The 23,646-nt window shown below is 35.8% G+C and overlaps 1 protein-coding gene and 2 long non-coding RNA genes across 3 annotated transcripts; 2 read left to right on the top strand and 1 right to left on the bottom strand.

Moving 5' to 3' along the window:
* The first annotated feature begins 10,097 nt into the window (after positions 1–10,097).
* Positions 10,098–13,858, top strand: LOC125494193 (uncharacterized). The gene is made up of 2 exons (XR_007270573.1): positions 10,098–10,374; positions 13,542–13,858. It is a non-coding gene; the product is annotated as an uncharacterized LOC125494193 (long non-coding RNA).
* A 3,245-nt stretch (positions 13,859–17,103) lies between these two features.
* On the bottom strand, positions 17,104–19,572 carry LOC104895103 (protein SHI RELATED SEQUENCE 1). Its single transcript, XM_010681522.4, has 2 exons — positions 18,324–19,572; positions 17,104–17,794 (listed from the first exon to the last, which is right to left on the bottom strand). The coding sequence occupies exons 1-2, from the start codon at positions 18,958–18,960 to the stop codon at positions 17,403–17,405; spliced, it is 1,029 nt and encodes a 342-aa protein (XP_010679824.2). The 5' UTR covers positions 18,961–19,572; the 3' UTR covers positions 17,104–17,402.
* On the top strand, positions 18,730–21,677 carry LOC125494204 (uncharacterized). The gene is made up of 2 exons (XR_007270574.1): positions 18,730–18,852; positions 21,503–21,677. It is a non-coding gene; the product is annotated as an uncharacterized LOC125494204 (long non-coding RNA).
* Positions 21,678–23,646: the final 1,969 nt, after the last annotated feature.

Below are 23,646 nucleotides of genomic sequence, written 5' to 3' on the forward strand. Positions count from 1 at the left end.
ATTCACATTAGTAAATGATCCATGGCATTGCCTAGGACAACAACTAGTTACTATGAAACTGTTTAAGCATCACAAATTTAACAAGAGCAAAGCATGGCAACAACTCATTCTCACACATCTACATTTGTCAATGACGATAGTCCATATTTGCAAACTTCTAATACTCCCTCTGTTTCATTTTAATCTACACACTTACACTTTTCACGCATGTCAATGTAAAACTTTGAAGACATATATCTTTAGTTTTGTATTTGTAAAAATTATAAAAAGTACATATTAATAAAATACATACTAAGACGAATCTAACAAGATCCCACATGACTATGTTTTTATTCACGTATAAATCACAAACGAGAGTCAAAGTGTAATTTGTGAATAGTGTAAAATGTCAAAGTGTGTAGATTAATATGAAACGGAGGGAGTAGATGTCTTCATTTCAAAGTACATCATAAGATATTATTGCATAAAATTAACATTACGACCCCAAATTAAGTGGGTTTAATTGAACCTAGTAATGTAGTAATAGTAATTCTGTCCCTGACTTATGTAGGAGATTCGGGTGCACCTTTATCCATTTGACAACAAAATTTTCACCACACACCAAACAACTTAGTAAACTTTTTCATGCTTGTCTACAACGCATTATCCATTTCCAACATAAATTAGAGTGTATACCGTTACAATGTACTTCTTCCGTTCTTAATCTATTGTAATGATGGGGTTAAGCATGGTGATTAAGGAAATAAAAATTAAAAAGGTAAAGTAAAGGTAATATTGTCAACTACTCCGTTGGTGGGTAATTAATGATAGTTTTAGTAAGGTAAAGTAAGAGTAATATTGTCAACTAAAGTAGCATTGTTGCTATAGATATGAAACTAGCCAACTACCATGAATAGTCATTATTGTAATAGATGAAGAACGAAGGAAGTACTATTTAACTAATGCTGACTAACTTAAATTTACTAAAATGAATAATTATTACTTATATTGAAATATATGACTATCTTAACTTCTTGGAACTTCCCTTCCATAGAAAAAACTTCTTAGATCTTATTTATTTAAAATAAGTTAACATAGTATCTTAGGCTGTTCTTTTAGACTGAATTAATGAAAATTCAGTTCAATTCAGTTTAGACAAATTTCTCTCATAATTTCAATTCAATTCAATACACTTCAGTCTAAAAAAAACAAGGCCTTACAATGTTTGACTTGAAAATCACAAAACAGTACTCCAAATTTGTATTTGGTTATGTATCTAAGAGATAGTCCATAATTTGAGGGGTGGCACTTGGTAGTGGGGGTTGAAGCAGCAGTAGAAGGTCGAGTTAATATACAAAGGGACAATAAAGTATAAACATCCAAAGATCCATATCATGCAATTTTAGCCATTGATTAGGCTTACATATGATAGGGACCAAGTGTCTTTAGAAAGCAAAGAGGAAGAAAAGGACACATCTTAATAAATTCAGAACAAACATTATTATTAGAATAGAAAGATCCAAAAGCATGATGAGATGGATGGAAATGGAATGGATCGGAGCACAAGTTAGCAGCAGTACTTGTAGTGCAAGACAGTTCTAAGCAATCCCATTTTTCCATTTGATATTCTTTTTGATTATTAAAAATTTGAACAAACAATTAAAGCTCCATTGTATTGTCCATTGCGGACACAACATTAAGCAGAAAAGACTCAAGAAAGGCAGAAAGAAGCAGCAGAAGAAGATGAAACCAGCTACAGAAGCCTAACAGACCGGGGGGGGGGGGGGGGGGGGGGCCGGGGGGTGTTTCATAAAATTAGCCCCTTCCCCCAACTCTATTGCCTCTAGGCTCTACTGCATTTATTTTAATGTGGCCCACATCAAACCCATTCTAAGGTCCCCCTCTCGATATTTAATCCATCTATATTGGGTGATATAACTGATATTCCAATAATGACTCATTGGATTAGAATCTGTAAATTATCTATACAAATATATTAAAAGGCGTGGATTAGAATCTGTAAATTATCTTTTCGAGCCAATGCTAATGGTGCAAAATACTCGCGCAACGTTACAAGCCATGTTGGCTTTCCTACGAACGTTTCGGGAGAATATATGACCATGCCCGGAGAAGTCCACAAATGTCCCAAAAACAACCAATATTGAAGATTATATTACACGCTTTCGGACTTTTCCGAGGTCAAAGCTCCGAACGTCACGGGATGCCTCCTAGGGACTTGGGATGTCATTGGAAAGGAGTCATGTGGCTTGGAATAAATATGTGGATGCATTTATGTTCATTTCGAGATAATTTTGGGTTTCGCAAGAACTGAACAAATGGGGTGTTTAGAGACTTTTCGAGGCAACATAGATGATGGCAAGCACCCGCACAACGTTATAAGTCACGACAACTTTCATATGAACGTTTCGGAAGAAAATATGGTCAGGCCCAGATAAGTCCAAACATGTCCCAAAAACAGCGAAAATTGAAGGTTATAATACATGCTTTTGGACGTTTATCCAAACCCGAGGTACGGACGCCACAGAATGCCTCCTAGGGACGTGGGAGGTCGTTTGAAAGGATTCATGTGGCTTGAAACGAATATGTGGATGCCTTTACATTTATTTCTAGGCAATTTTGGGTTTCACGAGAAATGAACAAATGAGGTGTTCAAAGGCTTTTCGAGCCAATGCAAATTGTGCCAAGCACCCGCGGAACGTTACAAGTTAATGTCGGCACTCCTAGAAATGTTTCGGGAGAAAAAATGAACATGCCCAGAGAAATAAAAAAATGTCCCAAAAACAGGCAAAATTGAAGGTTATAATACACGTTTTCGCACTTTCCCGAGGTCCGAGCTCCGAACGCCACGGAATGACGCCTAGGGACCTGGGAGGTCATTCGAAAGAAGTCATGTGGCTTGGAACAAATATGTGGATGCATTTACGTTCATTTCGAGGCAGTTTTAGGTTTCACGAGAAATGAACAAATGGGGTGTTGAAGGCTTTTCGAGGCAACACTAATGGTTTTAAGCACCCGGTTAACGTTACAAGTCACATCGACTTTTCGATGAAGGTTTCAGGAGAAAATATGGCCATGTCCATAGAAGTCCAAAAATGTCGCAAAACAACCAAAATTGAAGGTCATAATACACGCTTTCGGACTTTCTCGGGGTCCGAGCTCCGAATGCCGTGGGATGCCTTATAGGGACATGGAATGTCGTTGGAAATGAGTTATGTGGCTTGTAACGAATATGTAGATGCCTTTACGTTTGGGTTTCACGATAAATGACCAAATAGGGTGTACATAAACTTTTCGAAACAATGCAAATGGTGTCAAGCACCCATGCAACGTTACAAGTCACGTCGGTACTGCTAGTAATGTTTCAGGATAAAATACGACAAGGTCCGGAGAAAAACAAAAATATCGCAAAAACAGCCAAAATTGAAGGTTGTAATACACGCTTTCGGACTTTCTCGGAGTCTGAGCTCCGAACACCTAGGATGCCACCTAAGGACATGAGAGGTAATTGGAAAGGAGTCATGTGGCTTGAAACTACTATGTCGATGCCTGTACGTTCATTTCGAGGCAATTTTGGGTTTTGACGAGAAATGAACAAATGGGGTGTTCAGAGGCTTTTCGAGGCAATGCAAACGGTGTCAAGATCCCGCGCAACATTACAAGTCACGTCGGCATTCCTAGGAATGTTTTGGGAGAAAATATGACCAGGACCGAAGTAATAAAAAAATGTCCCAAAAACAGCTAAAATTGAAGGTTATAATACACACTTAATTTGGAATTTTCCAGATCCCGAGTTACGGATGCCACGGGATGTCTCCAAGGGACATGGGAGTTATAAAGGAGTCATGTGGCTTGGAACGAATATGTGGACACCTTTACTTTCATTTCGAGGCAAATTTGGGTTTCACGAGAAATGAACAAATGGGGTGTTCAGAGGCTTTTCGAGGAAAGGCTAATGGTGCCAAGCACCCGCGCAATGTTACAAGTCACTTCGGCACTCCTATAAATGTTTTGGGAGAATATATGACGAGGCCCGGAGTAGTTAAAAAATGTACCAAAAACAACCAAAATTGAAGGTTATTATACATGTTTTCGGACTTTCTCGGGGTCCGAGCTCTGAACGCCACGGGATGCCTCCTAGGGGGAAGCGAGGTCATTGGAAAGAAGTCATGTGGCATGGAAAGAATCTATGTGGATGCATTTACAATCATTTCAGGACAATTTTTGGTTTCATGAGAATTGAACAAATGGGGTGTTGAGAAGCTTTTCGTGATAATGCAAATTGGGCCAAGCACCCACACAACGGTACATGTCATGTCGGTCCTCATAGGAATGTTTCGGGAAAAAATATGACCAGACCTGAACAAATTAAAAATATGTCCTTAAAATAGCCAAAATTGAAGGTTATAATACACGCTTTTGGACTTTCACGGGACCCGAGCTCCGAACGTCGCGAGTTGCCTCATAGGGACATGGGAGGTCATTGGAAAGGAGTCATTGGCTTGGAACAAATATGTGGATGTCTTTATGTTGATTTTGAGACAATTTTGGGTTTCACGAGAAATGAAAAACTCGAGTTTTCATATGCTTCTACAGGCAACACAAATGGTGCTAAACACCCGCGCAACGTTACAAGTCACGTCGGCTTTCCTAGGAACGTTTCAGGAAAAAAATATGATCAGGCGCAGAGAAGTCCAAAAATGTCCCAAAAACCGCCAAAATCAAATGTTATAAATATAAAACACGCTTTTCGGAGTTTCCCAGGGTCCGAGCTACGGACGACACGGGATGTCTCCTAGAGACATGGGAGGTCATTGTAAATGAGTCATGAGGCTTAGAACGAATATGTGGATGCCTTTACGTTCATTTCTAGGCAAATTTGGGTTTCACGAGAAATGAGCAAATGGGTGTTCAGAGGCTTTTCGAGGAAAGGCTAATAGTGCCAAGCACCCGCGCAACGTTACAAGTCACTTCCGCACTCGTAGGAATGTTTTGGGAGAAAATATGACCAGGCCCGAAATAGTAAAAAAATGTACCAAAAACACCAAAATTGAAGGTTATTATACACGCTTTCGGAATTTCTCGGGGTCCAAGCGCCGAACGCCACGAGAGGCCTCCTAGGGGAAAACGAGATCATTGGAAAAAATCATGTGGCTTGGAAAGAATATATGTGAATGCATTTACGATCATTTCAGGGCAATTTTGGGTTTCATAAGAAGTGAACAAATGGGGTGTTACAGGCTTTTCGTGGTAATGCAAATTGTGCCAAGCACCCACACAACGATACAAGCCATGTCGGTCCTCCTAGGAATGTTTCGGGAGAAAATATGACCAGGCCCGAAGAAATTAAAATATGTCCCAAAAACAACCAAAATTAAATGTTATAATACACGCTTTTGGACTTTCCTGGGGCCCGAGCTCCGACGCCACGGGATGCCTCATAGGGACATGGGAGGTCATTGGAAATGAGTCATGTGGCTTGGAACAAATATGTGAATGTCTTCATGTTAATTTCGAGACAATTTTGGGTTTTACGATAAATGAACACATCGAGTTTTCAGATGCTTCTGGAGGCAACACAAATGGTGCTAAGCACCTGCGCAACGTTACAAGTCACATCGGCTTTGCTAGGAACGTTTCAGGAAAAAATATTACCAAGCCTAGAGAAGTCCAAAAATGTCCCAAAAACGGCCAAAATTGAAGGTTATAATACACGCTTTCGGATTTCCCAGGGTCCGAGCTACGGACGCCACGGGATGCCTCTTAGGACATGGAAGGTCATTGTAAAGGAGTCATGTGGCTTGGAACGAATATGTGGATGCCTTTACGTTCATTTCGAGGCAAATTTGGGGTTTCACGAGAAATGAGCAAATGGGGTGTTCAAAGGCTTTTCGGGGAAAATGCTAATGGTGTCAAGCACACGCGCAACGTTACAAGTCACCTCGGCTTTTCTAGGAACGTTTCCGGAGAAAATATGACCAGGCCCGGAGAAGTCCAAAAATGTACCAAAAACAGCCAAAACTGAAGTTTATAATGCACGGACTTACTCGAGGCTCGAGCGCTGAACGCCATGGGATACCTCCTAAGGACAGGGGATGTCATTGGAAATGAGACAAGTGACTTAGAACGAATATGTGGGTTCCCTTATGTTCATTTCGAGAAAAAATGTTCCAAAAACAATCAAAATTGATGGTTATAATACACGCTTTCAGACTTTCTCTGGGCCCGATTTTCGAACACCACGGGATGCCTCCTAGGGCCATGGGAGGCATTTCAAAGGTGTCATGTAGCTCGGAACGAATATATGGATGTCCTTTGCATTCATTTCAAGGTAATTTTAGGTTTCACGAGAAATAAACAAATGGGGTCTTTAAAGGTTTTTCGAGGCAACACAAATGGTACCAAGCACCCGCGCAACGTTACAACTCACGTCGGCCTTCCTAGGAACGTTTAGGGAGAAAATATGACCATGTCTGGAAAAGTTCAAAAATATCCCAAAAATAGCCAAAATTGAAAGTCATAACAGATGCTTTTTGACTTTCCCGGGGTCCGAGCTCCGAACGCCACGTGATTTCTCCTAGGGACATGGTAGGTCATTTGAAAGGAGTCATGTGGGCTTGGAACGAGTTTGTGGATGCATTTACATTCATTTCAAGGCAATTTGGGTTTCACGAGAAATGAACAACTGGGGTGTTAGAGGCTTTTCGATGCAATGCAAACTGTGCCAAGGACCCGTGCAACGTTACAAGTTCACGTCGGCACTCCTAGGAATGTTTCGGGAGAAAATATGACCAGACTTAGAGAAGTAAAAAAAACAATGTCCCAAAAATAGCAATAATTGAAGTTTATAATACAAGCTTCCGGACTTTCCCTTGGCCCGAGCTACGGATGTGACGGGATGCCTCCTAGGAACATGGGAAGTCATTGCAAAGGAGTCATGTGTATTGGAACGAACATATGGATGCCTTTACGTTCATTTCGAGGCAATTTTGGGTTTCACGAGAAATGAACAAATTGGTTGTTTAGAGGCTTTTCGAGGTAAGGCAAATGGTGCCAAGTACTCGCGCAATGGTACAAGTCATGCCGGCTTTCCTAGTAACATTTCGGGAGAAAATATAACCATGTCTGGAGAAGTTCTAAAGTGTCCCAAAAACGGCCAAAATTGAAGGTTATAATACACGATTTTAGGCTTTCCCGGGGCCGAGCTCCGAACTCCACAGGATGCCTCCTAGGGACATGGGAGGTCATCGAAAAGGAGTCATGTGGCTTGGAACGAATATGTGGATGCCTTTATGTTCATTTCATGACAATTTTGGATTCCACGAGAAATGAACAGGGTGTTTAGGGGCTTTTTTAGGCAACACAAATGGTGTCAAGCACCCGTGCAACGCTACAAGTCACGTCGGCTTTCCAAAGAATGTCTCAGGAGAAAATGTGACCAGCCCCATAGAAGTCCAAAAATGTCCCAAAAACAGCCAAAATTGAAGGTTATAATACACGCTTTCGGACTTTCTTGGGGCTCGAGCTACGAACGCCATGAGATGCCTCCTAGCGACAATGGAGGTCATTGGAAAGGAGTCATATGGCTTGGAATGAATATGTGGATGCCTTTACGTTCATTTCGAGACAATTTTGGGTTTGACGGGAAATGAATAGACTCGAGGCAATGCAAATAGTGTCAAAGACCCGTGCAACGTTACAAGTTACGTCGCTACTCCTATGAATGTTTTAAAAGAAAATATGACCAGGCGTGGAGAAGTCCAAAGCTGTACCAAAAACAGCCAAAGTTGAAGGTTAATACATGCATTCAGACTTTCTCGGGGTCCGAGCTACGAACGCCACGGGATTTCTCCTAGGGCCACGGAAGAGCCAAAATTAGTTTTCCGTTGTTTGGTTCCATGTAAAAAAAATGATGAAGCAAAGGGAAAATGAAAGAAAAAGTAAGGGGATAGTGAGAGGATTATACAAGAGAGATAAGGAAATGGAAGGAAAATAGTTTTCCCTTCATTTTGAAGGGAAAATGGTTTTCCATCATTTGGAGAGCAATTTTAGTCTTAGAGAAAATGGTTTATACTGCTTTGCAAACCAAATAAGGTAAAATAAAATCTAGAGGAAAATAATTTTCTAGGAAAATGTTTTACTCCCTACCAAACGGAGCCTGAATTTTAAAATATGAATGTAATATTTGAGATGAGAGAGGAAAAAAGAAGAAAATAAGCATGAAAGATTACGAAAGCTAAAGAATAGATAATTTGTTGAGCTTGTACTCTATTTGATCCACGATACAAATGAGATATTACATTTCACTTTTAATTTTTGAGAGAAACCCTAGGAGGGGAACATTATTTTTCACTTTATTAATTTATATATCTGCTGTTTTGAAATAAGTGAGACGATTCTCTTAAAAAGATTTCACATAAAAGAGAGAAAATGTTTCACTTATTTCAAAACGGAGAAAATATATGTTTTTTTAAAGAATTATTAGTTTATTATTATGTCAACAGAATATTGTAGTTTATTTAATAATAATTTCATTAAATGTTTTATGACGCCAATGAAATTCCAAATGCATGTTGAATATGTTAAAACAACTTATATTTTGAATTGTACAAAGCTTTAAAAACGGAGTGTTATATCTTGCTCAAACTACTTTTTCATTCATTTGTACTCTCTCCGCTTCAAAATATAAGTCGTTTAAGGTTTTTGCATAGAAATTAAGAATTTTGTTAATTTAAGTTAGATTTGCATGGGTAATAAGAATTAACATTAAATATTGTATTGATAATACAAAATAACCTATAAGATTATCTTGATAATATAAAGTTGCATTTAATCTTACATTGGTATTGTAGAATGCCTAATATTTTGAAACAAATTCTTTTAGCTAAAATACCTTATAATTTGAAACAGAGTGAGTACTTTGAGAATTTGTATCTTTAATGATCATACACAATTTGTACGTTATCAAAGTCATGTGAAAAGAGGGTCAATAACTTCAAGGGCATAACTATAAGGATTAATGATATTCCTATACCCGTTATCGGCCAATATCATGGTATTTGAGTAATTTTTATGATAAAAAATAATATTAAAAAATTGTAAATTATAAAAAAAAATCATTTATTTTTATTTGGGGATTGTTAGTTGAAATCTAGTTGATGTATTAGATGATTAGTATATCATATCCTAATACTATTTTATCATATCAATTAACTATTATATCATATCATAGCTGCATCTAATCATTTCGACTAAATATTACATTGTATCAAGTTGCTAGTAAAATTACAAAAATACCATGATATAGAACAAGTTGTTCTCTAATCTCTACCGAATACGAAAAAATACTTCCTCTAACTATAAGACCCTCTAGACTCATAAAATGCCATTGGCTAATTTGCCTTTTTGATAACAATTAGCCTTTCAAGCTACCAATTCAGTCTAGCTAATGTTGGACGTCCTCACCCTATATATAAACATTTTAACAGTTACTAGTAGTAGTATTTGGTTTTGGGTCCTCAAAATGCATGCCATATAATATATATATTTCAATATATGTTCACGTCTGTATTATTATAAGAATTAACATGCATGGCCTAATCTCCCAAAAGAAACCCTACCCTCTCAAATAAATAAGGGGACGAGTATTTCACTTTCTATTTCTCTTTCATCCCGTGATTGTTGGGGTGCCTTATTGCTTCCTTATTGTAGACATCCCTTTATAGGCCACATCAATATATAGTAGTATACTAGTACTAGTGTAGCCATTTAGCCAGTACTACATATTAATAATTCACTGACAAAAGCCTACTCCCAAAATGAATTACAATTGTGACTTGTAGATCAGGCTAGCTAAAAGATGCATGATACATGTAGTATGTATTTATTACGCACTTGGTCTAGTAGTTTGGTTGGTATCTCGGGATCAAATCTCATTAGAGACATTTTAGGGGTAGTGATTTCCTCTTACCATTCCCCCTACTCCCAATGAGCCTAGCCTGCAAACCCGAATCGGGTGAAATTGTGCGAAATTCCGATCCAATTAGGACGCCTTCTCCCTACCCTTTTTTTATATATAAAAAAATGTAGCATGTATTTATTATTGCATCACTTATTCACTTCATTTATTAAACATAACTCTTCACTTCCCCTTCTTTTGTCTTCTGATAATAATTCCTTTTTAAACAACTATCTCCTTTTATGAGTTCTACACTTCTACTCTACTTAAATTACATTATTTGATGAGATGTTATTAATCCTACAATACTGAAACTGCGTTACGGCTTCTATTTTTATTTAGCAATGCGAGGGGAATGTAAGGAATTAACCATTCTAACAAGAAGAAGAAGTTCATGAGTTAATGCATGATTTCAAGAGGTATGCATGCCTTTTATATATTTTCATCATAAATCTCATTACTTTTGATTTTATTCTTTCTTTCTTAACAGTTTTGTGATAACAAATTTCATCTTAACTTGGAGTTGAAGATGTTAAGTTATATATTTTATATGCTAGTTAGTTAACTTTTGCAATTATATATATATGTAAGATTATTCACCTTGTCATGCCCTACTACACTCATTCCATGTCCACTAAATACTTCCTCCAATTTTATTAATTAGTTACAATATACTGATATAGTGATTGATTTTTATTAATTTAAAAAATTATTATTATGGAATATAATTATTGTTATTGTGTGCCGATGAGTCCACGCATATTAGAAAATATCTTGAAAAAAAGTACGTTCCATATTGTTATTTATTTACATAAGACATTTAATTCATGAAAGTGTTTCAACTTATAAAAGAAACGGAGCTATAATATTTGTCAATCTAAATTATCAACTAAAAATAGAAGAAATTCCAACTATTTGTTGATTTGTTGACTTGACAATACAAGTTTATTGGGACACTTAGCTTAAGAAGTAATTTTGGTTAGGTCACTGTTATAAATTTTTCTTTCCTGTAAGATCACTAACGATTACTCTATCCAGTTTTTGTTTACTCATTTTTTTGGGCATATTTGTCGAGATATTAATTTGAACTAAACTCTAATTTTCAATAAGCAAAAGTTACAAAAAGTTGATATTTGGATAATACACATTAATACGAATCTAATACGATCTTGCATGACTATATTTTTCCTTTAAGTACAAATCACAAGAGATAGTCAAAGTCATGTATGTGAATAAAGTCATAAGTTAAAATGGGTAAATTAATAAAAATAGGAGGAATTAGATAATAAAAGTGTTTATGGTACTCTGATTCAATTATCAACTAGTGTGTAGCTCGGACAATGTCTCAAGTTTTTACTTTAAACTAGTTATTAGACCCGGGATATACCCCGGGTAAGAAAACATTTCATTTATTAATATAATACTTTATAATAATAACACTAATTACAACTTAGCCTAGCGGTTAAAATTTTACTATATGTACTTGAAGTCTCGGGTCAAACCCTATACTATATAATTTCTTAATTTTTTTTATTGTACATGGATTACATGAACTTAAATTTCATAAGGAGAGCGCCACATGACACAGTTTCTTGTTTTTGCACGCCTTTTAATATATTTGTATAGATAATACTTCTATATTTTGAGCTTTTATTTATTTCAAATTAGTTTATTATATATAATTATGTTCCAAGTTATATATATTTATGCAAATTAAAGTAAAGAGTATATCTAATAGTTGGTTGAAATAGTAAGATGTCTGTTGTAAACCTTATTGGTTACTTTATTAGGAACGCCTTTTAATATATTGGTATAGATATCCATTATTCACGGCGAGCAGCTAGCTAAAGTCAGCATCTACTTAAGTGTGAGTGAGGAACTGATACTGAAAAATTCTAGGACAGGAGAAGCATTGCATTTTTTTTTGAGGCACCGAATTTTGCCTCATGTAAACATATATTGATCGTCATGTGCATGTATTGATGTATAGGGTATGTAGGCCATGTTCTCTGCACCTCTTTTTTGGATGCAAAGCAGGAATCATAAGATAAACACAGCTCTAGAGCTACCAGTCTTCGTAGAAAGAAAGAACATCTGAACTCATATGTTCTCTGCACCTCATTTTCACTTATTTAGGAAAACAAAGTTCAGATTTTTTATATGTTAAGCTTAGCTACTCGTAAAAAAAAAAAAACTCAGGTCAAATCCAATAAGTTCAGATAGGTTTGGGATCAATAGTATCATATTAGCTCAGATGAATTTGATTTCAGGCTTATAAAGTCTACACAATGTTCTATACAGTGTCAGGAAGTCCTGGTAATGTTTAAGTTAAGTTCAAGTCTCATAATATAACTCAGATTATTCAGTTTTTGGGTCAATCATCACCTTCTAGACCATGTCCAGTTACTCTTAGAATGCCGTAGATCAAGCCTACAATCTAGCACCACCCATGACCTTCACGGTATCACGGGGTTCGCACTGAGTCCGGATCTTCTAGAGTTTTAGTAGAACTTTGTAAGATAGAGTTGCATCTGAACCATACATTTTAAAATCAATGGCTGAGATTGGTAGGAAGGAGAAAATTAGGAGGTGGATTTTGATGAAAAAAATAAGGAGGATTTCAGAAAGATAATATGTGAGCCATTGATTTTTGATTCAATGATTGATATTGCTCAAACTCTACCTTGTATAGTTATTTTAGAGCTTTAGAAAATCCAAACACGTTCTTGACACTGCCCATATATACGGTTTGTTGGCCCATTAACTTGCAATATGTAGAGTTGTTTTTATTTGGTTAGGTTTCAGGATCGTATTTAGAGTCAGTCCACTTATGCATTTAAGAGTGCCGTATAAACTTTATTCTAAACCTTTTCACCTCTCTCTTCAGAAATTTGTAATCTCTTCTGGAGTAATAAACCTGATAAGAATCTTGTCTTCTCTCATTGCCAACGCATTATTATTGACTAAACAAGAAATTGTGTGTCGATTTTTTTCTTCGTTTTGCGTAAGTCATAACAATAACACCTCAAGACATCAAAGAAACAAAAAAATTAAAAGCATCGGAATAGATGAACAGGTATTATTCCGACACCTTCATTTACCTCAAAAACGAAGTGTGGTGTCGTGTCCGACACGAACTTTACTTGGATACTTCATTTTAAACAACATATATGACTTTTTTCTACAAAATAGCTGAGTCAGACACTTGGACACCCGTATCCGAGTAGACACTCAATCCGTGTCTGAGTAACATAAGCCTGAACTTGCCTTCAATGAAGAAGTTAAAGTAAACAAGCAGCAAATATGTTATTTCTAGCTCAAAGCTGACAATTCAATCCTCTTTGCACAAGATTTATGTTGAAAGATGAAAAGTGCATCCTAGCAAAAGGATTGGAGAAACTGACCATATGAGCAGTAAAACTTCAAACTAACCTAAGTATGCAACGACTTTCTATGTTAGTATTATAAACCTACCCCCTCAATTATTAGCATGACACATCTTTAAACAATTCAAGATTATTGCATAACAAAGTTTCATTAGATTCCTTGTGAGATTAAAGTGCTCTTTGTTCAACTTTGAATATAGCTAAAAGCTTAATCAAGCTTGATTAATACGAAGGTACAAGGTAATATGAGCCAAAAAGGTGGTGGCCGGTTCAGAGAAGTGGAAAAAGATATTAACACAGCTGGAGAATAGCATATGCATGGAGTTAAATTGGATACATCTTTTAAGAAAAGGTTAAGAAAAGGAAAGTCTCTCTATTTAAGAGTTTGTATGATATCATTTGTCATATATCATTTTTGGTTCTAAGATTCTAAAGGTATATGATATTGATTATATTCTGAACTTATATTATTCATAGGCATCATACTGATGATGCTTATAGACTAGTTAACTGAAAATCATATTTGATGCTTTTCATGTTTTATCTTTTGATTTTCATAACTGAAAACGAAAAACGATAACTAATAGTTTTTCTAGGATCAGCATGATTTAAATTTGCTTTTAATAACTACCCACCTTTTGTAGATGGGTAAGGAATAGTTTTCAAAGCTATCTCACATAGGCAGTTAAGGCTATGTGCAGAGTGATCAACTGCATAGGGCTCCCGAAATATTAGGGTCCAATTCTATTAGTTATCCGTCCAAAGAAAAAAGAAAAAAAAACCTAAATCTAATTACAAATATAAAGAGATTAATTTCTATTTGTTGGTGTTTTTCTTCTTCTCCTATTCTCCAAAAAGCACCATTTATAACTTTTCTTCTCTTATATTCACCAAAAAAATTAATCTTTATAATTTAATTTAGCACGAACCTCCCTAATTTTATGAGACGACCCTGCTATCTCATATGCTAAACATTATGGTATGATGTTTGTAGTTAATTCTCAATATCACATCTATATAAATATATTAAAAGGTGGCGCTCTGCATAGGAAGTCTTAGTTCATGTAATCCATGTACAATATAAAACTTAGAAATTACATAGTATAAGTTTTAAACCCGTAACCTCAAGTTAATATACTAAAATTTTAACCATCAAACCAAGTTGTATTTAGTGTTAATCATTTTAAAATACAATATTGATGAATGAATTTTTTTCTTACCCCGAGACATAGCCCGAGCCTAATAACTAGTTATTTATTTTAATTAGCGCCATAACAAACACATTGTTATTCAAATTTCGATATAAACGTGATAATCAAAGTGTGTAAACTAATGAGAAAGAGGAGTGAATAGGCTTGATGGTAGATAGTCCGCTTTGAAGCAAGCATATAATGTCATGTCAATTGCTATGCAGGTTGCAGTCGGAGCACAAAGGTAGAAGTTGTTATTAATCCTAATATTTTTCATATATTAGAGATATAACATAAGATCAGTACATAGGATAAGAAAAACAAGTAAAAAATGTGCCATGCACAAATGTTATCATAAGAAATACTCCTATATGTATGGTTGCATAGATGGCAGTGCAAGTTACAGGGAAAATAAAAGCTGTAAGCGCCTAAAGTGAAGTATATTTTCGCGAAAAAAAAACCCTCGTTCTAAATCCGGCAAGCATACGGGTAAGCAGGGAAAAGAATTTCGAAGTTCAAAAAACAAAGAAAGAAAGTGAGAAACAACAACAAAACACTATCTGATTCTTCGTCCTTCCTATTTAGATTACCAAAAAAAATAAAAAAGTTGAGATTCTTTTTCAACCACCTCAAACCAAGAAAACTAAATGTGGTAAAGGTAAATTGAATTTATAGAATAAACATGAAAACAGTAACATTTATCTCATTGAACAATGTCATTTGCATGAGTTTATGACGATTAAATAATACTCTCTTTGTTTATTAAATAGTAAATACTACTCCCTCCGTTTCATAATATAGTGCTTATTTCTCATTTTTCACGAGAATTAAGGAAAATAGAAGGAGTAAGTGTTTTCTGGGTAGCTTTGTCTTGGAACTAATTTTTTACTTTCTTTTTCCTTTAAATTAAAATAAAAAAGCAATAAATGTTCATTGGAATGGTGTAAAACAATAAATAAGGACACATATTTTAAAGAAATATAGAGGTATTGTGGAAAGTTTATGTAAAAATGAAGGATAATTTAGTCCAAATGAATTGATAAAAAGAAAACAAACACAATATTTTGGGACACCCTAAAAGGAATGCAAGCGCTATATTATGGAACGGAGGGAGTACTATTTGAGAGATATTTCGGAATTCTAAAGTCTTGACAAACAAAATTGTAAATTAGTATGCTTAAAATGAAACAAATATTTTGGTGATGTAAGACTTAGTACATTCCATAACACAAGGAATTCAGATGAGCATAAATTATGTTCACCTTAAAAGTTACTCCAAGTTTCATGAAAATTTCATTCAAACAAACGTGATTAAGAGCTAACAAGTTAACACAAAGGTTCATATAGTTATGCATGATTCTTTTGGATTATTTTCAGTTTAGTTTCTCATAGTCCAGTTCAGTTAAGTTTAGTTCAGACACTCTCTCATGTTCAACTTTCTTCCAATTCAATTTAGCTCAGACACGCTCTCGTCTTCAACTTTCTCCCAGTTCAGTTCAATTCCTCCTACTCCCAAAAAAAGGCCTCAGAGTGGGATCTTCGCTTGTTTGGCTGACTTTATACCTAACCTTGGCCACAGTCAACCTATCTATGCTTTAATGTTTTACTTATTGTATCATTAGCAAGGATGAGGTTGGTTATAATTTAGGGATTGACCTAGTTGTCTTTACTTATCCAAAAGAAAGGCTGATATATATATGTAAAACTAAGAGAATACAATTCTGGAAAGAAGGTTAGAATTTTTTGAGCAACCAACCTTTGAAGAATTATGCTACCATTTTCACAAGAGAAAGAGCATACAATATATCTCTAGAATTTTAAGGTAGTCCCCGTTTTTTCTTTTGATAATTTTATAGGAGTTTTATTAATGCAAGATTAATCCAAAGTTAGAATAAGGGACGACTGCCATTACAACTTGGAGAACTAACTCCAGATAACAACCAAGATCAAAACATGAAAGAAGTAACTAACACCAAGTCGAAATTCAGCAACCCTTTCCGTTTAACTATTTGTGCACCGAGTGAACAATAAATATATTACGAGACCACTTCAGTTAATTTTTTAGCCCAAATGCATAATTAAGTCATAAGAAGTCACTTTCAAAAAAAGAGTAGCTTTTTTTCTACCTTAAATTCGTCACTTCTACATATAACTCAAATTCATCTAGGGCAAAAAATTATCATCGATCTCATAATAATTTATTTCGCAACCTTATTATTCCATAATTTGTGTTAGAAATGATTACAAACAAATTATCCCATTAGCTAAGATTAGATGAACTGAACAACCCCCTAAAACTAGTAAAGTTCATGCTACTAATGAACTGACATGTAGTTTATATCCATCATCAGTAGAGTAAAAATTGAAAAGTACTCCAATAACGAACATATGTAAGCTCAAGTCAACTTTTGAAATTCAGAGAACAAGATAGCTAAAATTGTGAACAAAGTCAGACTAGCATCCTTCCTACTTGTCTAGCTATATATGTACTAATATGTGATCAAATTGAAAGTTATCATTTTTGTTGCAAGATAATTAATCAACACACACATAAAAATGCTAACATACAGTATACAAGTATATAGCACTACTTTTATTATCCATTATCAACTTGAAAATAAATATGTTAAGCTCCTCAAATTCTCTAAGTGAAGAACATACAAACAAACAACATTCAACAACAACAATATATATTCTTTCTCCCCCTACATATTCAAATTGCTTATGAAAGCAATTCAATAATGAGATCAAATTAACATTGACAAATTTCAATCATTTTGAGAGAAAATAAAGTAAAGAAGCTAGCTAAGATGATGATAGATTTATAAGTTGATGATAACTCATTTTTTTCCCTTCATTTTGGCCTTGAATCTAAGGTCTTTGGTTCGGGTTTGAGAAGAATGGCGTACCCGGGGACATATAAGTGAGCGGATAGAAAGACGGATCCAAATACCCGACTGCCGGAGATGAAGATGATGTTGGCATAATCGATGCGGCTGCAGTAGGCCCACCAATAGAAGCGGTGGGCCTGACTGCAAGGTTACCACCAGTTTCTCCAGCAACATAGCTAGGACTAGGAGCACTACTTTGGTGAGGATGATCAGGGCCATGATCATATAAAATCCCTTTGAACACATGCCCTCCAATGTTCACTGCGGTCTGATAAGCATACTCTTCATCCGTCTCATCAACGGAGCTCACCCTAACGCATCGAAACACCGCCTCAGAACTCACTTCTGCCGGAAAATTACGTAGTTCCATACCTGTTTGTTCAAATTAATCCAAATATAAATATATATATCAATATCAATATCATTTGAGCCATTTCAGGTTAGGTTTGTTTTAAAATGCTAATGCTACTTTTTCCTTGCTTATTTAAATCATAAGGTATTGTAATAATATATGTAGAAATTAAAAAAAAAAAAAAACAACAAAAAAATAAGTGTGAAACAACATCAGAATCACAATCATTCACAGATGTCAAACAGAAAAAACACGGACAAAGAGGAAAGAATAGGAAAAGAAAAGATCACCACAACCTCTCCTTTCTTGTCAATCTATTCGTCAGGATTACTAAACAACAGTATCACACAAAAGCAAGCACCACACCACTCACTAGAGTAACCAAAAGGATTGATTTTAAAGCAAATCTACCAGTAACAATATCTTCTTCTTGCAGTTTCAAAATTCCTTATGTTTTTTTTTTCCATATCCACACGCCAAAAATCATAATCATATATATGTTCACTTTCACACGCTAATAAGATTCTTTCAACTAGGTTTTATATTTACCTGAAAAGGAGGCAGTGTTAGTATTAGTAACACTAGTAGTACTAGTAGTGATGGGTAATTGTGTGCAAACCAAAGATGAAGAAGAAGAATTATTGTCTCTTCTTCTCTTTGGGTTAACAACACCCATATAATAATGTTCTTGCTCTTGCTGTTGTTGATGTTGTTGTGGTTGATGCTGATCTTGAATGATAAGATTCTGGTGGCGTTCTCGGCGAACAGAAGCCGGAACCCACGTACTCTTAACATGAGTAACACAATCAAATCCACGACTTTTACAACAAGTTCTACATCTCATATACACACAATCTTTTTTAGCTTGGTTCCCACAATCTTGGCAATTTATAGTATTACCACTTCCACTACTACCCATACTCATTCTTATCAAATTATACCTATTACTATTACTATTACTGTTACTATTACTTTTGTTAGATCTCGTAATCTCATCTCCGTCTTCCGTCGGTGCTAATAATCCACCGCCTGACGAATGAAGATGCCATAGCTCAGAGTTTTTGTTGTCAATTTCTTGGTAAGAAATGATTTGTTGTTCATTTCTGTAACTTATATTGTTGTTGTTGCTGCTATTAATATTCCTTCTGTTTGTGCTATCATTACCTAACGAGAAAAACCCTGCCATATTGTTCTCTTCCCTAACCTCAATTTCAGCAACAAACACTCCATAACCTCTTTACAGAATTAAAAGTTGTTTTTTTGGGATTTTATTGAGGAATAAAAAGAGAGAAATAATACAAGGGTTTTTGACAAAAAAAAAAATGGAGGATAAGGGTATATTTTGTTTTTGTATACCCTAAAAAAATAAAGTATGGTTAGTTTGTATTTTTGTGGGTGGTGGTAACTGATAAGTGGTAAGAGCAAAATTACAGAAGAAAATACAACAAGTAAGAATTGCTTTTGTGAGAGAGGAAACAAAGTCTGAACAGAAGCAGCGTTAATCAGGAAGAAAACATTAAGAGGATGAGAGAGAAATTGAATTTTTACAGCTCTGCAAACGCCGCCATGGCAACCTTCCCAACAACAACAACAACTTTCTCTCTCTTATATCTCTTTCTTTGGTCTCCTGCAAATGTAATTCTCTTACTCTTGAAATTCCCTTTTTTTTCTCTTCTTAAAAAAAAAGCTGATCATATCATTATTTCATTTGTAATTGATTTTGAATTACTTTTTTTTGTTAATGCCAAAATAGTACTATTTTGATTTTATATGCTTATTTTAAAAATTTAGGGAGAAAGATAGGTGATGGTGGGAGTACAAAATTCCCTCTTTCTATCGATCTATTTTATGTATCTGTATCTCACTCTTTCACTATTGTTTGATGCCCTCATCTCAATATCTGGTTACTATTTGCATGCTTCCATCTGACGGTGATGGTTCTGCCACGTGTTGTTAACCCTGCTTTTTGCTTCGTTTCCTTGCCTCCTGTACCAGTTAACCGCCAACCTCAACTTTATATCACCTTTTAATAAATTGAAATTTATGATCTTATAGTTTCCTAATTACTACTTTTTTAGGGGAAATTCTTAATTATTTTTTGGTGTACATGAGTTAACTCATGGTTCAATAACAAGAAGTGGTTGTTTAATGTTATTAGGAATCTATATACTACTTTTCGTTTTAAAATAGTTGCACCATTGTCAAGACAAACAAATGACATGATGTTATATGTATTATTTCTTTTAACCACACAATCAAATAATATGATGACAATAAAAATGTGTGTTTCAAAACTCAAATTCATGATCTCTGATTTGATATGTTAATGCACTAACCAACTACGCTACAATATTATTGTTGGTTTTTGTGAGGGAAAAAATCATTTAAAGACAAGAGGCTATTTCTACTTCTAAGTAACTAGTTCTCTCTTTAGAAATAAAAGAAGAATGTTGTTTGGAGAGGGTTTGGTTAGTTAGTTTTTGCTACATTTTCATTTAATTTAAGAAAAATTGATTCTAGTAATCCAATCTTTGGGTCGTTCGCTCAAAATAATCCAACCTTTTATCCCAATCCGCTCATTATGCACCGTGACCTGTTGAAACAGGTTGATGACCAGGAGAATGGGTTAATTGCACACGTGTCTTCCTCTAATTTGTTGTGATTTAATTAAATATTTTTTTTACCCCTCCGTCCCTTCTCCACCCAGCCACCACCCCCCTCCACCCCCTTAATTCCCTCCCTCCCCTTCCCAGCCCACTTACCACCCCCTCCCTCCCCTTGCCCACCCATTGCCACCAAACCCCCATCCTCACCCTTGCCCACCCACTGCCACCCCTCCCTCCCCTTCCGCACCCACTGTCACCAACCCCCTCATCCTCACCCCCTTCCCACTCTCCCCACAAACCACAAGTTGCTTGTGGGCTTACTGTTCAGCCCCACCTCTGGTCATTGCGCAGCCTTGTACAACAGCAGCACTATCAGCGCACGACCACCACTACGTCTCCGGCCTCCACTATCCTCACCGCATCGACGCCCCACCAGCCCATCTGCGCTCCCCAACCAGCCCTCCCATACCCTGCATTCCAGCGGCATCTCATGCCTCTCAACCAACCCCAGGTGTTACCCCCTCCTCTGTCATCTTGCCGCGTCTGCAACCACTCGCCGACGCATATACCAGCCAGCTTCACCGCCATCACAACATACCCAACACAACGCCATCTTCCCGTCTTCTCAACGAGCAGGGGTTATTCGCAAAGGGGTGGGGGTGGGGGCAGGCAGTGGGGGTGGGACAAGTATCGTGAGCAAGGAGTGGGGGTAGGGTGGGGATCGTGAGCAGGGGGTGGGGGTGGGGTGGTTCTTCATGACTGGTGAGGCAGGGGAAGGAGGGAGGAAAGGAGGAAGGGAAATTAAAGGGGGAAAAAAAATAACCATTCCAACAGGTTACCAGTCTCACAGTGCATTATGAGCGGATTGGGATAAAAGGTTGGATTATTAAATAATAATCAAAAGGTTGGATTATTTTGAACGAACGACCCAAAGGTTGGATTACTATTATAATCAATTTTTTCTTTAATTTATGCATTTTGTTTTTTTTCATACAATTTGTATAATCTATTTTGGACCATTGTTTGTGTTCTATTTTTAAAGAAATAGTCATGTGGGATTTTATTAGATTTGCGTCTAAGTATTTCTTTTTGAAATATTAAATTTCCATAGTTTTTGCTTAGGAGTAACGATTGAAGACATTTATGTTCAAAGGTGTACACTTTTACAAGCGTGAATGTTTGACGTCATACAAAAGGACGTTTATTTTTTTCGCCTCTAAGGTTCTGTTTGATTCAACTTATTTTGTCTTATCTTATCTTATTTTTTCTGAAATGAGTGAAGATAAGTTGAACAACACATCTCATATATCTTATTTTATCTGATCTAATCTTATATTGTAAGATCTTGAATAAATTAAAATAAGTTGAACACAACATAGCCTAAGTTTGTGGGTAGATGTAGTTTATGCATAAGCAATCGATTTAGCAAATTCATGTGATATTTGATCTAAAGCAGTTAGGGTCTAAGGGAGATATACTATTACTCTATCTTTCTTTTCTTGACAGCGAGAAAACGAAGGCTATTACTCTATCATTTCACTGGAAATGTGAGACAAAAGGGAGCATTTCTAATTAGGACCAAGAACAATCATTCTTTGATGATGGAAACCTGGGACTTGCAGTTTTGCAACCACTTAATTTAGCTTAATATAACCATTGTCTAGTAGCCTCATATCTTGCTTAAGGCTATCAAGAGATTTATTCAATTTGTATGTAAATTTAGGCTTTGTCCAATTTAATTTATTTTGACTTATTTAAAATTATATATTTTATATAAATTTATCTTATCTTAGTTGAACTTATCTTATCCTATTTGAATTTATATTTAAGTTCATTATGCTGTCTAGGAATGACAATTGGGCGAGGCGGGTGTCGAGGATGATACCTCCACACCCGCACTCGCATAACATTCCAATCCCCATCCCTGCCCTACCACTCTTTGCGGGGGGGAAATTCCAGTCCCATCCCCACCCCACCAGGTACGTATTTATACTCACCACCCGCATGGGTACTCGTACCTGCTTCATACTCGCATCGTACCCAATTCATCCCCACCCCACCACCGTATGGGTATATGCACCCGCTTCGTACCTGCGTCATACCTGCATATTTATATTTTGCAAGATAAAATTATTAATAATATAAGTATATAAGTAGAATTTTAATCATATATATGTGGGGCGTGCGGGGGTGGAGCGGCGCGGGGCGGGGCGAGGATGGGGCAGGGAGGGCGGGAACGGGATGGGGATAACATAAAAATCCATACCCATTCCACCACCCATTGAGGGTAGAATTTTCATCCCCACCCCCACTTGGGCGGGGATGGGGCGGGTCTCCTACTTGACCCGCCCCACTTCCATCCCTAATGTTGTCTAACATATTTTGTTCATTTTATTCAGCTTAATTTATCTTATCTAAACTTATCTTATCTTATTTTATTGAAACTTGTTTTTTTAAATAAATAAGTTTAATTTTATATAGCGTTAATTAAGTTGGTTACTCCCTCCATCCCAAAATATAATGCCTACTTCATTTTTGGTGGGTCGAACTTTAAATCTTTGACCGAATATTCTCATTTATATATATAAAAATATATATTCATGTGGAATCTTGTTAAATTCATCTCAATATGTAGTTTCATAATATTAACTTTTTATATTTTTTATTAATACGAAATTGAAGATATTAAAGGTCAAAGTTACGTCTTGAAGACTGTGTAAAAAAGAAATAAACACTATATTATGGGACCGAGAGATCAGAGTATTTCTTTGACATTTTTATATATAGTTCCTCATGTGAACCCCCATCAAGGGATATTTGAAAATCACAAACTTTTGGGTGCAACAATCTAAGAAGTAAGAACCACAACTTGTTTTGTAAAAAACTCAATTGACATGAAATAAATGGTAAATTTACGTGAAATTCATGTCATTATTTAATTTGTATTGTCCATATTATTTTTGTTGGGGTCTATATATATATATATATATATATATATATTTACTAGTTTTATATGCACGCGATGCGTGCGCTAATTTTAAATTTTGTTATTATATACTCCATCTTTATTATAGTTATGATTACTCTTAAAATGTGAAAGATAAATAGTTAGATGAATCTAAATATATTAATTCACTAATGCAAAAAATAAACTAACAAAGGTTGTGAGTGATTTTTAATATTAATTTTTTATAAATAACAAGTTGCGTATCTTGATTTACAGTATAGTATCTGCAAATTTGAGAATGACGTTTTGGAGAATGTCG

The sequence above is a fragment of the Beta vulgaris genome, chromosome 6 (assembly GCF_026745355.1).
Source record: "Beta vulgaris subsp. vulgaris cultivar EL10 chromosome 6, EL10.2, whole genome shotgun sequence".
NCBI lineage: Eukaryota > Viridiplantae > Streptophyta > Magnoliopsida > Caryophyllales > Amaranthaceae > Beta > Beta vulgaris.